At 37.5% G+C, this 12,836-nt stretch overlaps 1 protein-coding gene across 4 annotated transcripts in view; it reads left to right on the plus strand.

Annotated features, from left to right (window-relative positions):
* Positions 1-1,242: 1,242 nt before the first annotated feature.
* Positions 1,243-12,836, plus strand: part of RAB28 (RAB28, member RAS oncogene family) — a 136,823-nt gene continuing 125,229 nt past the window's right edge. For all 4 annotated transcript variants that reach the window (XR_005357237.1, XM_038533375.1, XM_038533374.1 and 1 more), the window contains exons 1-3: positions 1,243-1,547; positions 6,181-6,277; positions 11,609-11,697. Coding sequence is in view for 3 of the 4 variants with exons in the window: in XM_038533375.1 (XP_038389303.1) it covers positions 1,473-1,547; positions 6,181-6,277; positions 11,609-11,697 (261 nt within the window). In the remaining variant the exon portion in view is untranslated. The remainder of the gene's footprint in view (positions 1,548-6,180; positions 6,278-11,608; positions 11,698-12,836) is intronic.

Here is a 12,836-nt window from a genome sequence, read left to right on the forward strand (position 1 = left end):
TTATTGTAGAATTTATCTCACTCTGTTCATTTTTTCTGACATCTTTTACCTACTGTACTGGACCGAGATCATCCAGGACAGCAGGTCCTACATTTTGTGGGCTCTGGGCCTCTCTACACTCTTAAATGTTTGTAGATCTCAAAAAGTTTTTGTTTATGTAAGCTATAGGTCTCATTACTGCTTTTAAATTAGTATTTAAGAAATGTTTAAACTTGGGCAGCCCGGGTGGCTCAGCGGTTTAGCACCGCCTTCAGCCCGGGCCTGATCCTGAAGACCTGGAATCAGCCCCAGGTCGGGCTCCCTGCATGGAGCCTGCTTGTGTCTCTGCCTCTCTTTATTTTTTAAATAAATAAAATCTTAAAAAAAAAAAAAAGTCTTAACTCTGTAACAAGCACCTGCTTCCTTAACTGCCAGAGCAATGACATCATAGACATCATGCATCCCCGGGAAAACTTCTACTCGTGAGAGAATGAACGCGAAGAAGGCAAAAAAAAAAAAAAAAAAAAAAGGGTAGTATTATGAAAATAATATATATATTTTTACTTTATTGGAGCCCCCCCCCCAAGGGTTCTCCGGATCACACTTTGAGAACTGCTGCTCTAGGTTACTTGCTTGATGAATGAACCATCCAATTCTGTTGTGTCCAGAGAATCCACGGTTTGAGACGTCAAAACCAGAGGCAGAGCCAGAGCTCTGTTAAACTGAAGGCCACTCAAGGTGCTTTCCCGCAGGCGGACAGGTCCTCAGCAACCTCCGCGGCGGCCACGCTCCTCCCGGGGCGCGACCCCCAGGCGCCGGGACCAGCTCCGGGAGCCCCTGCCGGGTGCTGCGCGCGCTGCACCCCGCTTCCCGGGCGCCCGGAGACAGGCCCCGCCCCTCCGCCTCTCCTCCTCCTCCCGGCTTCCATGGCAACCGTGGCGCGCGTCCCAGGCGTCCACGCCCCCCCGTCGGGCTAAACCATTCGCTTCAGTGGGGGACCTGCTCAGGGGGTGATGGAAACACGGAATATGATAGAACATCCGAATGCCACTCGGCTCCTGTTTTCCTACCTGGTTACAGTGCTACATTTTACTTTTATTCTTCGCAGCCGCCCCTGCGGGACTAACGCCCGTGTCGCCCTGCTGGGCTCGAACGCCTCCCCCATCCCAGGCCGGCGAATGGGCCGGCTTGCCAGGGCGGCTCGCGTCGGCGCGGGTTGGCGCAGAGGCGGGGGAGCGCGACTGACGTAGCGCGCGGGGGGCGGGGCGGCGCGCGGGGGGAGGGGCGGAGAGGCGGGCAAGATGGCGCCCGGAGAGTGATTCACCCTAGTTACGTCCAGCGGCCGCTGAGACACCCGGGCGGGGGGTCCTGCCCCCACTGCCGCCCGTCCTCCTCTCCTCCCGCCCCCGGAGACCCCCCCTACCCTTCCTCCCTCTACCTCGGGGTGGGGGTGGGGGTGGGGGTGGGGGAGCGGGCCTGGTTCCCGGGACACCATGTCGGACTCGGAGGAGGAGAGCCAGGACCGGCAACTGAAAATCGTCGTGCTGGGGGACGGCACCTCCGGGAAGGTCAGTCCTCCAGCGGGCCCGCCGTCCCCGGGCTGCAGGAACCCCGGCACCCCCCGCCTCCTCCCCGCCGCTCGGCGTCGCCTCATTACCGCCGGGGCCGGGGCCGGGGCCCGCCAGCCTGGAGGTGGCCTGGGGCCAGGCATCCAGTCGGCGCCGGTGAAGGCTGAGGAGAGCTGTCCAGCTCCCCTTACATTAAAAAAAAAAAAAAAAAAAAAAAAGGAAAAAAAAAAAGTCACTTCCCACCTCCCCGCCTGGATCGCGAACTCCTACTTGTTCGAGTCGGGCCAGCATCGCCCTCCGGGAGGCTCCCCAGCTCTTCGCCCCCGGGGACTGGCAAGGACCTGCCAAGGCATCTCACCCCTTTTTACTTTAGTCCAGGGCACACTTCGCCGCCGCCCCCCCCCCCCGCCCCCGATGCCGGGCCCTCCCCCTCCCCCTCCCCCCTCCGGCCCCTTGACGGCTTCTCGCACCTCCCCTGCGCTGGCAGCTCGCGAGGACTTGGCTCCGGAATCCCATTCCCTGGGTGACCACTGGGGCTCCTTTCCCTAGCGGGTCGGGACATTGGAGGGCAAACTCGCTGACCTCCTTGTGCTCCAGCGGTCAGGTGGGTATTGCCAGGGATCGCCTCCAAGGGCGAGGTGTGCAAAAATACACGTGAAACGTGAAAACCCACGTAAAGGTTTCAGGACATGGTTGCGCGCTCAGTGAACGCTAGTTGCTGTTTTTATGGCATCGTACCTGTTGGTCCTTGCTCCTGGCACAGCACCTGTCGGCACAAGCATTCATTCCGCAGATACCCGTCGAGCTCCAGCTAGGGGGCTGGATGCTGCGGGTAGAGCTGCGCCCCGGACGGCGGGGGGTCCTACTTTAGGGCCTGGGGGTTGGTGCCGGCTGGGCTGAATAAAGGACACTGAGTGCCCGGGGCTCTCCGACATCCAGGCTGCTTACATGCTGGGCTATAGGGTCTTTAACTCTGGGTTGTGGAGCTCCGGAAATGGGATCCTCATCTCTGGATGCTGGCTCTTTGGGGGAGGGTCCGTGGGACCTCGGAAGGGTCAACGACCGCCCCCCCCCCCCATGGAGTGAAGCGCCTCTGCCCCGGGTGTCTTCACACCTGTCGCTTCTGTCCCAGGCGCCAACACTGCTTCTGGGAATATTGCTAAAGTCCGTCTCCTTTTCTTCTTCCCTCCCTGTTCCCAGCCAGAGTCCCCAGAAGCGCAGGTTGTTGTGGTGACCGGTTTCCGGCGTCACGATTCCCGGTTACTGGTGCAGCCTGGACCGTGGTTTCCGTGGTGACGGCTGCTCCTTGCGTCTCCCTGGCGGTTGGCCCTTGCAGAGCCGCTCCTGTCGTGGTTTCTGAGACTTGAGATCCTAGGGCACCTGGGAGAGGGGTCCTTCGTGTGCAAAATTTGGAGCATTCTGTTATTTCCTTCTTGCCTTCCCGGAGGATATTTTGTCACTGCTTTTTGTTGCTGAGGGAAAGCAAACCTAATATGCTCTGATGACCTTTAAAGGTTTTGGGGAAGCAACTTTTTGAATGGTTCGGTTGTTTTAGATAAATCACCATTGTTTCTAACACTCTTATTCAATAAAAATTTTAAGGTGTATTTGCACAGTATTTTTATTATTCGATTTTCTTTCGAATACCTTCTGATTTTTTCATTTCCTAAATCCTTTTACGGTCAACTCATAAATGAATTTGTTTTCTGCTTAAAATTACCACGACGATCTATAGCACTGATAACGGTTGTTAAAAGAGACAAAAAATTGCCCATTACCCTACATTCTATCATAATTCTTTAAGCTTCTGTTAATTTCTTTTTTTCTCCCAGTATGTATCAGTTTCATACATGTGTTACTAGTTGAAGTTTGTTCATCACCTTGTATCTGGGTTTTTTATTTAGCCTGTTCTATGTTTTCTTCTCTTTGCTAATTTAGTGTGAATAATTGTGGGTTTTCATCTGTCTAAAATTCTGTCTAGTGTAGGACAAGACATGATTTCTTTCTCTTCCATATTGTTGAATTAGGACTATCATTCTGCTTAAAAGGGTAAGAGTGATAACTCTCTATGGGGTTCTGATTTAGTCTTTATCATCTTAACTAATCTCTTTTAAAACTGTAAAGGCGTTTTCTGCCAGAGATTTTCAGATACCAAAGTCAGAAACCTAACCTTTTTTCATTATTTGTGTATCAAGCTTTTTTCTTTGCCATACCCTATTCAGCTCTCAAGTTATTGGCAGCTACCAACAGTCCCATTCTATTTCCTTTACTATCCTTATATGAATTCAGCCTCTTTCATTTCATTCTTATTTGTATCCTGATTGAACTCGTGGCTATATTTTCTAGCATTAGTTTTTCTTGTCAGTTTTAACTTAATGACATTTAAGTACATGTTGACTTTAAATACACATTGACGGGAGCAATCGAGTATTGAGATAATCATCATTAACAGTTTCTCCAAGAGAAATTTTGCTCCTCCTCCTAGTAACATGTGTTTCTGTTTCTTTCTGTTTTGATTCATACTTTTGATTTTATTACATATTTCTTAAGATTTTTTGAGGCAAAATATTCTTTCTTGGTCTTTTTTTTTTTTTTTGTATTAGTAAATGTAGTATGGTAAAAATTGTTAGCAGGAGCTCACCAAGCAAAACAATGTAAAGGATCAGATAAAGATGTTTCAGATATGGTAGATGATTGTTCACCTCACAATTATTTAAGAAGGGTATTTATATAATGACTTGAGAGAAATTATTGAATGTGAAAGAGGCCAGAGAGTCTAGAGTATTGAAGAGGAAGTGCCTACCACTGATTCAGTTGATTCTCTGTTTAATTTTTATGGTATGTCTAGAAATGGTATAAGAACCCATTTTAATATTCTGTGTTCCCAAGCCCCCTGCTTTTGACAGATTATACTTTATTCTAATCAAAAATCTTAGTTTTATGTTTGCCTCAAAAGTGTGAGGGTAAGGCTTTCAGAATCTCAAAGTCCTATTTCCAAAAAAAGAACCCTTGGATTTTTAAAATATTCATTAATATAAAAGTACTGAACTCCGAGAACCTTACGTGAAAGTGAAAAATTACCTTAAATGGCACTATGCTGTTACTTGTACCTTGAGTTTCTCTTTGTCTTGTAGAACTTTATCTACCATCTCTATATTAAACATTTTGAAATATCTGTAATAAATAGTGGCAATTATTTTTCTCTGTAACTCTGAGCCTCTTAACAGAAGATTCTGTACCCTAAGTTAAACAAGTTCAATGGCATAAATAAAGCTAAATGAAACCCAAAAAGTTTTAAAAAAGAATGCTTACCTTTTTTTATTCCAGTCTCTTAGTTTTTATATTATTGTTACATGCTTCAGGAAGCCAAAGAAATATTCATTTGGGTGTAGTGAGTTTATTTCTAAGTGCTTAGGAGAACATCTTTCTTATGGTGCTCAATAAATATTTGGCAATATATCTCAATTATTACAAATGCTGAATATTTAATAAAAGAATTAGAGTTAGGATGTACAAATTGTCATCTGTGTGAAAAATATGGCTTTTGTGTCCAAAGGAATTTTAGGTTTTTTGTTTGAAGGAATTGAAATTTGGCCAAGTTTTCTTTTGCATTGCTGTACTTATGTCATAATTAATTATACTAAGCTATTTTGGAAATTTTATTTTAGTTTTCATTATTTTGGGAATTGACATCTAATTTTAACTTTTAAAATAGAAAAGGGCTATTTTCACTTGGGTAGTCTTTCTTAAAGAGCATGAAAGCTTCTCTTGAAGCTGCCTTTCTTCTTTTTGGTGAAGTTTACAAATAGTGCATTTCAAATGTTTAAGAAGCTTTTAAGTTATTATTTCAGTTGTTACCAGAATGATTTTAATTCTTCTTTGATAGGAAACGGTACTCCTGAGTTTTGAATACAACTTTATTAAAAAAAAAAGTGTAGATCTATGTATGTGTGTTCTGGTTATAGTATTCATTAATCTTTATGGTTGTTGGATGGAAAATACTTACTTTGCTAATATTAGTCTTAAAAGTACTGACTTTTAAATTTTAAAGATAAATATTATCTCAATCATACTGTAGGATCATTTTCATTTAACATCTTTAATTTAGAGAAAAATTAGACATTTAAAGATACTTTTTTTGTAGGGAAAAAAGAAAAATTTTATGAATAGGTTTTCCCCTTTTAATTAGTACTTCTTATTTTTGGCTGAGAGCACAGATATTCAGAATATTTAACCTCAGACATGAAATTTAGAGTTCTTTGAAATTTGTGTTAAACTGATTTATATTGATATATAGGATTCAGATCTTTAGTTGTGTTGTTTTACTTTTCTTGTTGATAAATCTCAAATTCTAATTTCTAGCAAGGAGAAGGAGCTTGACTATCAAGGGATTTAAGGAGATCTAACAGATTAGTCTTTTGTTCCCACTGATAGCTGTTGGCAAGTGAAATTTACCTGGTGAAGTGTTAAGTCTCTCCTCCCTTTGTAACTGATGAGAACTGCTTAAAGTTGTTTGTTGGATTAATGGTAGTGTAACTACTAAGATTATTTAGTAAGGTTTAGTAATGATTTTATGTTTATATTTTTAAAACAGAGTCATTAATTTTGATATTCTGTGCATCAATTTTTTTAGACCTCCTTAGCTACGTGCTTTGCTCAAGAAACTTTTGGGAAACAGTACAAACAAACTATAGGACTGGATTTCTTTTTGAGAAGGATAACACTTCCAGGTAAGAGAGTAAAAACTCTTAACATAGAAAATGGTACATATCTTACAATAACAGAAATGTGTAAAATAAATTTGGGGGCTGCATCTGCATGAAAATATATATAATTAGCAAATCTATCTTAGATTAGCTTTAATTAGCATCTACCATGAAGACATACTGTCCATGGGTGTGAGAGAAAAGTTTATATATTCCCCTACTTTCCCGCTGTTTTTGACCACTCCACACATTTTTCAAGGATAAACAATAGTTGCTTATAAAATTCTAAGAAGTTTAAAAAAAATCAAATGCTATACAGTTATAAACAGATATCATGTAAACTAAATGTGAAAAGACTGGAAAGGATTATTTTTTTAAAATATTATTTTGATTAGCCTCTGCTTCAGTTTTTTGTTCGAGAGAAAGTTGGAACAGAAGTATAATGTAGCTATGGAACTTCTGTGCTCTAATATGTGAATGCTGTTTTATGCAAGGCAGCATGAAATTGCTGGCATTTAATAGACCACTAAAATTTAGGGTCCCTAGGCACTCATAAAAATACAGTTTGAGCATTCAAGATGTTTCAGTTCACCATGCAAAGAAACTATTTAGATGCCAGTTGCAGCACATTTTGTGGGAAATACAGGGAAATAATAACAAAAAGAGAGTGGTTTCTGTTTTAAGTTAGTTTCTGAACAATTGGGGCTTTAAAATGCTCTGTCCATTCATTTGTGATGGTTAAATTATATGTTTAAAGTATTTTATTAAAAGCAGTTTATCTTGATTGACTTTCTAAACCAGTCCATCCCTCTCCTCTCTGAGGAAACACATTTGAATAAAAACGGTTGCAAGTGTAGTGTCAGATTCATATACTGGAGCATGAGTGATATAGTGGGAAGGGGTTTAATAAATTCCAATATTATTGAAATATGTTAACCTCTCAAACACCCCATCTGTCAGAAAATTCTCCATGAAAGTTTTAGAGCAGCTAATGAAAACTCTTGGTAATTGAAAGTATTCTGCATATCTTACTAGTAATATGCTCTATTATATTTTGTGATTGTCTATATTCAGCTACCAATGAAAAATAAATTGAAAGATACAGTATGAGAAAAGAATTCCAACTTTCTATTACTATGTTATTGTTCAGCAAGAGGCTTAATGAGAAACATATGTATATTTTGTTTCATTTGTATTTCCTTTTAATGTATTCAAAACTGAAAAATCTCATTTTATTTTTATTATTCTCATTTGTTTGGATAGGTTAATGCTACATTCAGAGTATTTATAGAGGTCACTAGAAGAATACATGCACAAAATATATAATGTACATGCTGAAAGCTTATTTATTGCAACAGTTGTCTCAGAGATGCTAGTTGTACACAGAGAACCTTAATATATACATTTAGTTATTGACTGTTGTTTTTGTTGCTAATTAGCAAGAGCATCAGCTTTCTGTACCATTAATATTATTTCATTTTTCTGACTTTTTTTAGTTCAAAGGCAACAAGCACCATTCAATCATTAAAACTATTTTAGGACAGATTTTGAACATTTTATGTAGGTGATACATATACTGATTTCTCATCTGTTGCACAATACTACCCATTTTGAAGTTTTGATTACTTTGTAAAAAATATTTGGTATTTTTGAAATCAAAATTTATAGTATAATATTTTAGAGTTAGAAAATACTTGCATTAAAAATGTTAGGAAATTTATATTCTTAACAAATGTATATTTTAATGAATTCCTGATTAAGTTTTATTTTGATGGGTAAGTTCCAGAAAAAAAAAATTTTTTTTTAAGGCAATTGGTTTTATGTTACTTAATGGATTCAAAATTGTGTTAGCAATATCAGTAGGAAAAAAAAATTTTTTTTTTTGATTTTATTGATTTATTCATGAGAGACACACAGAGAGAGAGAGAGAGAGAGAGAGGCAGAGACACAGGCAGAGGGAGAAGTAGGCTCCATGTAGGGAGCCCAACGTGGGACTTGATCCCGGGTCTCCAGGATCACACCCTGGGCTGAAGGCGGTGCTAAACCTCTGAGCCACCTAGGCTGCCCGAAAAAATTGTTTTAATGTGACTTGATTTTATATAGTAAGTACATTGAGAAATGAGATAAATAAATTACAAGGTGCATAGTATAAACTTTATGTATTTTAACCTTAATTTTAATTCATTGTAAGTGTCAAATTAGGATGATTAATATTTGTATCATTTGCTAAAACATCAGAGGCAGCATTATTGAATTTAAAGTAAAGAGCATACTGGGTGAATCTAATGTTTGTTAAGTATTCTAGTAAGTCTTCTGTCCATTCAGATTGTTAGAGGTGAATACCTCCTGTCCATCTATTGACATTCTCTTCATGCAAGTTTTCAAGGTCATTACTTTGTAAATATTCATCCATTTTAGTATATTTCATGTTCCGGTATGCTGTATAGTCTGGATGCAACCACTGTGCAGAGTTTACTGCTTAAAATAGTGTATCTGTTAGTCAGAGATTCTGCTGATAGAGCTTCTTAAGAGCCTTAGTCAAAATACTTTCAGGAAGCTTGTGGGTACAGTCCAGTAAACAGCGTTCTACTGTGAAAAGGATTTCTAAGTCTTTAGCACAAGAAGTGGGCAGACTTGTGTTTTTAGTTCCATCTTGACTATGCAGCACTTTAAGTAAGGTTAACCAAGGCACCAAGTGTACTTTTACAAGGTCACTGTTGAATCCTCTTGGTGGCTTTGATTCATACCAAAAGCAACTTACCTGTATTTTGTCACCTCATTTATTTTGTTTTTTTTTCCCTTGGTTACATGTCATTTCTTACCGAGAAACAGGAATTTTGTAGCATTTTGCATTTGAGATTATATTGTGGACAGTTTCCTTAATGTTCTTTGTTAGTTGGAAATTTATATTAGATGGGTTCTTGATTTTTTAAAAATTTTATAGTATTGATTATTTGAATACTCTTTAATAGGTTATTAGCTATGTCATTTTGAAAATATACATGGAGACTTTTTATATTTATGTTTGGGGAAATTAAAATGAATATTGAAAAAAAAAATAAAATGAATATTGATTGGAGTTCCATCTTTATGTGATTTTTGTTTCCCAAATAGAGAACCCGTTTATTTTTATTTTTATGTGTTAATAAGTCTAAAATTCAAATGTGGAAGTTAAAAATATGTTCCTAGACATATGAAATAACTATGAAGTTAGTATCATTTGTTGAAGCTATAATGATGGCAAAAGTGCTTTTTTTGGCTAGTTTTGTGGGTTATCAGTAATACATAACTATTTTTATTTCTGAGGCACTAGAATATGTATATTAAAAAAATAAGCCAACAACAACAGTGTTTATTTAGAAAGATATAAATTAAAAAAAACCCTGCAACACATGATATAAATATAAACTTCTCAGATGGGAGGCAACTGAATAAATGATTTAGTCTTGAAGTGATGTAGTCAGGATTTGGAAATATGAATATCATGTTCGTAAAATTGTAGCTAAGGTGTTCGCAATAACTAATTTAGATGGGATCTGTCAGAATTTAAAGGAAGAAAAGCTTTCTAATTTTTGATATGAAGCTAAGGGATAAGATTTATTGGCCTTGAAGAAAATGGGAGTCAGTGCCTTTTATGAAGTGTTGCGTACGGTCTTACTGTAAGAAAGTTATATTGTTAAGCACTGTTTTTTTTTTTTTTGAAGTAAACAAATGACTGTAAAGAGTGTGCAAGTAAAATGAATAGAGTACTGCCTATTTATCTAGGGGCCTCAGAAGAGATTTAACATACTGCTAGTGACTGCTAGTCCTTTCTCACCTGCTTAATTTGAGACAGTGTCATAGGAGAATGAGATCAGCTTTGAAACATGAAAAATTTAGATTTTTTCAGTAAGTGGGTTTATCCCAGTTGTTGAATAAGTCTTACTTGATCTGTGACATTTTGGTTTTCGTCTTCACAGAGCTTTAAGAACATTTTTGCATTAGTCTGTGAGCGTTGAAAGTGTGTGTATGTGGGAATGATGATGGGTGATAAACTTCAGGAACTCTCATTAATGCTAATGGAAGTTCCTCATGTAAATCTCAGCACGTTGGCTGAAGCAGAGACCTATCTCAAAATAATGGAAAGATTGTAATACAAACCCAACACAACTTAGAGTTAAGGGTAAAACTTGCCTGGTTAATCCAGTGTTGTACTTGCTTTTCAGTTAAATGGTGTGACTAACATTCTCTGATTTTAATGTTTGGCATTGGCATAAAAATTCAGGTCTATAATCTTTTTTTTATTGTTTTTGAAGCAAACACATTTTTTTTAGTGCCTTACATTTTTGTTTTAAGCTTTTTTGATTGCAAATCATTCAGAAAGGTTTCTTTTTTAGTATGGGAGCTTGTTTTGAAGGTGCTAGTTGAGGCTTTGTCTACTTGTGGAAAAAATTGCATTATTTTATTAGGAGAAATACTTTGAAATGTTAAACTAAAAAGTATGTTGGACATGGTCTTTAACTTCTGGGGTTATGCATTTATAAGAGAAAATAGCTTATCTAGTAAATTTTTGTATCATCCAAATATTTTAAAAAATAGACATAAGAATTTTAAAGATTGCTTTTTAGTATTTCTAAATGCTTTTGTAATGATTGTGTGGAGATTTGTTCCAGCATTATGAAGGCTTTGAAGCACATGTTATAATTTGTTTCAATGGAAATGCTTTAAACGATTACAAATGCTTCATAATATTTAGTGATATACTGGGTATGTATCCTATACTTGTTAGGAAGAGGGCTATCGTATGTGTTTATATTTTATAGGTTAAATTTGAAAACATGTAGTTTTAAAAATTATGTTTTCTATTCCATATCATAAGTGACATTTAAATTTTAGAAGTTCATCAATTTAAGTTGAAACTCTGGGTCCATTTTTGTAGTCTTATTAATCTGTATTAGAACGTATAGAGTTTAGAGTTTATAGTAAAATTCATTATGTGCTACAGGGTAGGTTAGTATATAAAGTTTATTTTTAATGTCTAGTTTTTTACCCACTGTACAAGTGTTTTATCATTCCGTTCTCTGTTTAAGAGAACTTTTTTAAAAGTTTTGAGTAGATTATGAATTAAAGCTTTTTGTTGTTGTTGTTTTGAAGGTGATTATAAATTTGGTTCTATAGAAATGGGGTAAATGCGTAAACCTAAATTCCCCATTATGATTTCTTTTGATATTGTTTCACAATTCCAAATATCTGACCATGCAGAATAAAAGGCAAATTAGCTACACAGTTTATCATTGTGACTTAGTATTTCCTGAAACTGTATTCATTTCTTATTTTCTTACTTACCTTTTCTGTATTCTTGTTTTTATATTTAAGGAAACTTGAATGTTACTCTTCAAGTTTGGGATATAGGAGGACAGACAATAGGAGGCAAGATGTTGGATAAATATATCTATGGAGCACAGGTACGATGTAAATTCTATGATTATTCCAATACTGAAAATACTCCTCTCACAAGCACATATAACTGGGTACACACACACACATACACACACTCTTTATAACTTGATTTTTATCTGATATGTTAGAGAAACTGATTTTATCTTTGTGCTAATCCTTTGGTTTCATCCTCCCCAAATTATAGTTGAAATGATTTGGGTCAGGGAATTGGTGTGACTCTAATAGCTTTCCTATGCTTCCTTATATTGCTAGATATTTTTATCAGCAGTTCAGTAAATGTAGTGATAGGTGATATTTTATATTTATTAGCTGATTTGGTTATAGAGACTGCTTTCAGAATGTGTAAACTGAATGAAAAATATAGAAGGGGAAATTTCATTTTAAGTTATAAGGACAAAAAGCATATTTATATATTTTTGTGCTATGAATTAGTTTACTAAATATTTATAGTTCTTCAGATTTAATACATATCAGTATATTGGATAAGCAAACTATGAATAATTCTATATATGAAGCACATAACAATATTTTTACATGATAATGATGTCTTTTCAGAAGAAAATCTATGTAGGCGGAGAAAAACTGCTTAAATAATAATATGACAAAATTCTTAGGCAGCATGAGTTTATATAGACATAATTTATAAGCTGTTAAATTATTATACCAATAGAAAATATGCATGATAGTGATATACTTCAAAAAGTTAATTATTGACCTGCTATTTATTTTTGCTTATTCTTCCACTCTACTGTGTGTCTTTTACACTGTCATGAGGCATTAGAGGGGATAATAGTCATAATCCTTCTTTAGGTCTTTATTGGATTTAAATGTTTTAAGTGGGAGAGTCTTACCTTGCTTCTGTGAAACTGTTGTTTCTGAGGAGTCCAGGAGACAAAGACAGAATGTTAAGCACTGTTCTGTATGAAGTTTAATGCTTTACTTATATGATGGCCTTCATTTTGGATGGAAAATAGATTCTGAGTTATTTTCTAAAACATTTAGAGGAGGATAAATGAAGCTCATATGGTTCTAAATCATATGTGAAGGCCCCAGAATTTTGTTTTTTTGCATTATTGACAAATAGATTTGGCTCTTAGGATTACTTTTCCTATGCCACTTCTATGCTGTCCTTTGTCTCCTGGAA

The sequence above is a fragment of the Canis lupus genome, chromosome 3 (genome assembly GCF_011100685.1).
Source record: "Canis lupus familiaris isolate Mischka breed German Shepherd chromosome 3, alternate assembly UU_Cfam_GSD_1.0, whole genome shotgun sequence".
In the NCBI taxonomy this organism is placed as follows: domain Eukaryota; kingdom Metazoa; phylum Chordata; class Mammalia; order Carnivora; family Canidae; genus Canis; species Canis lupus.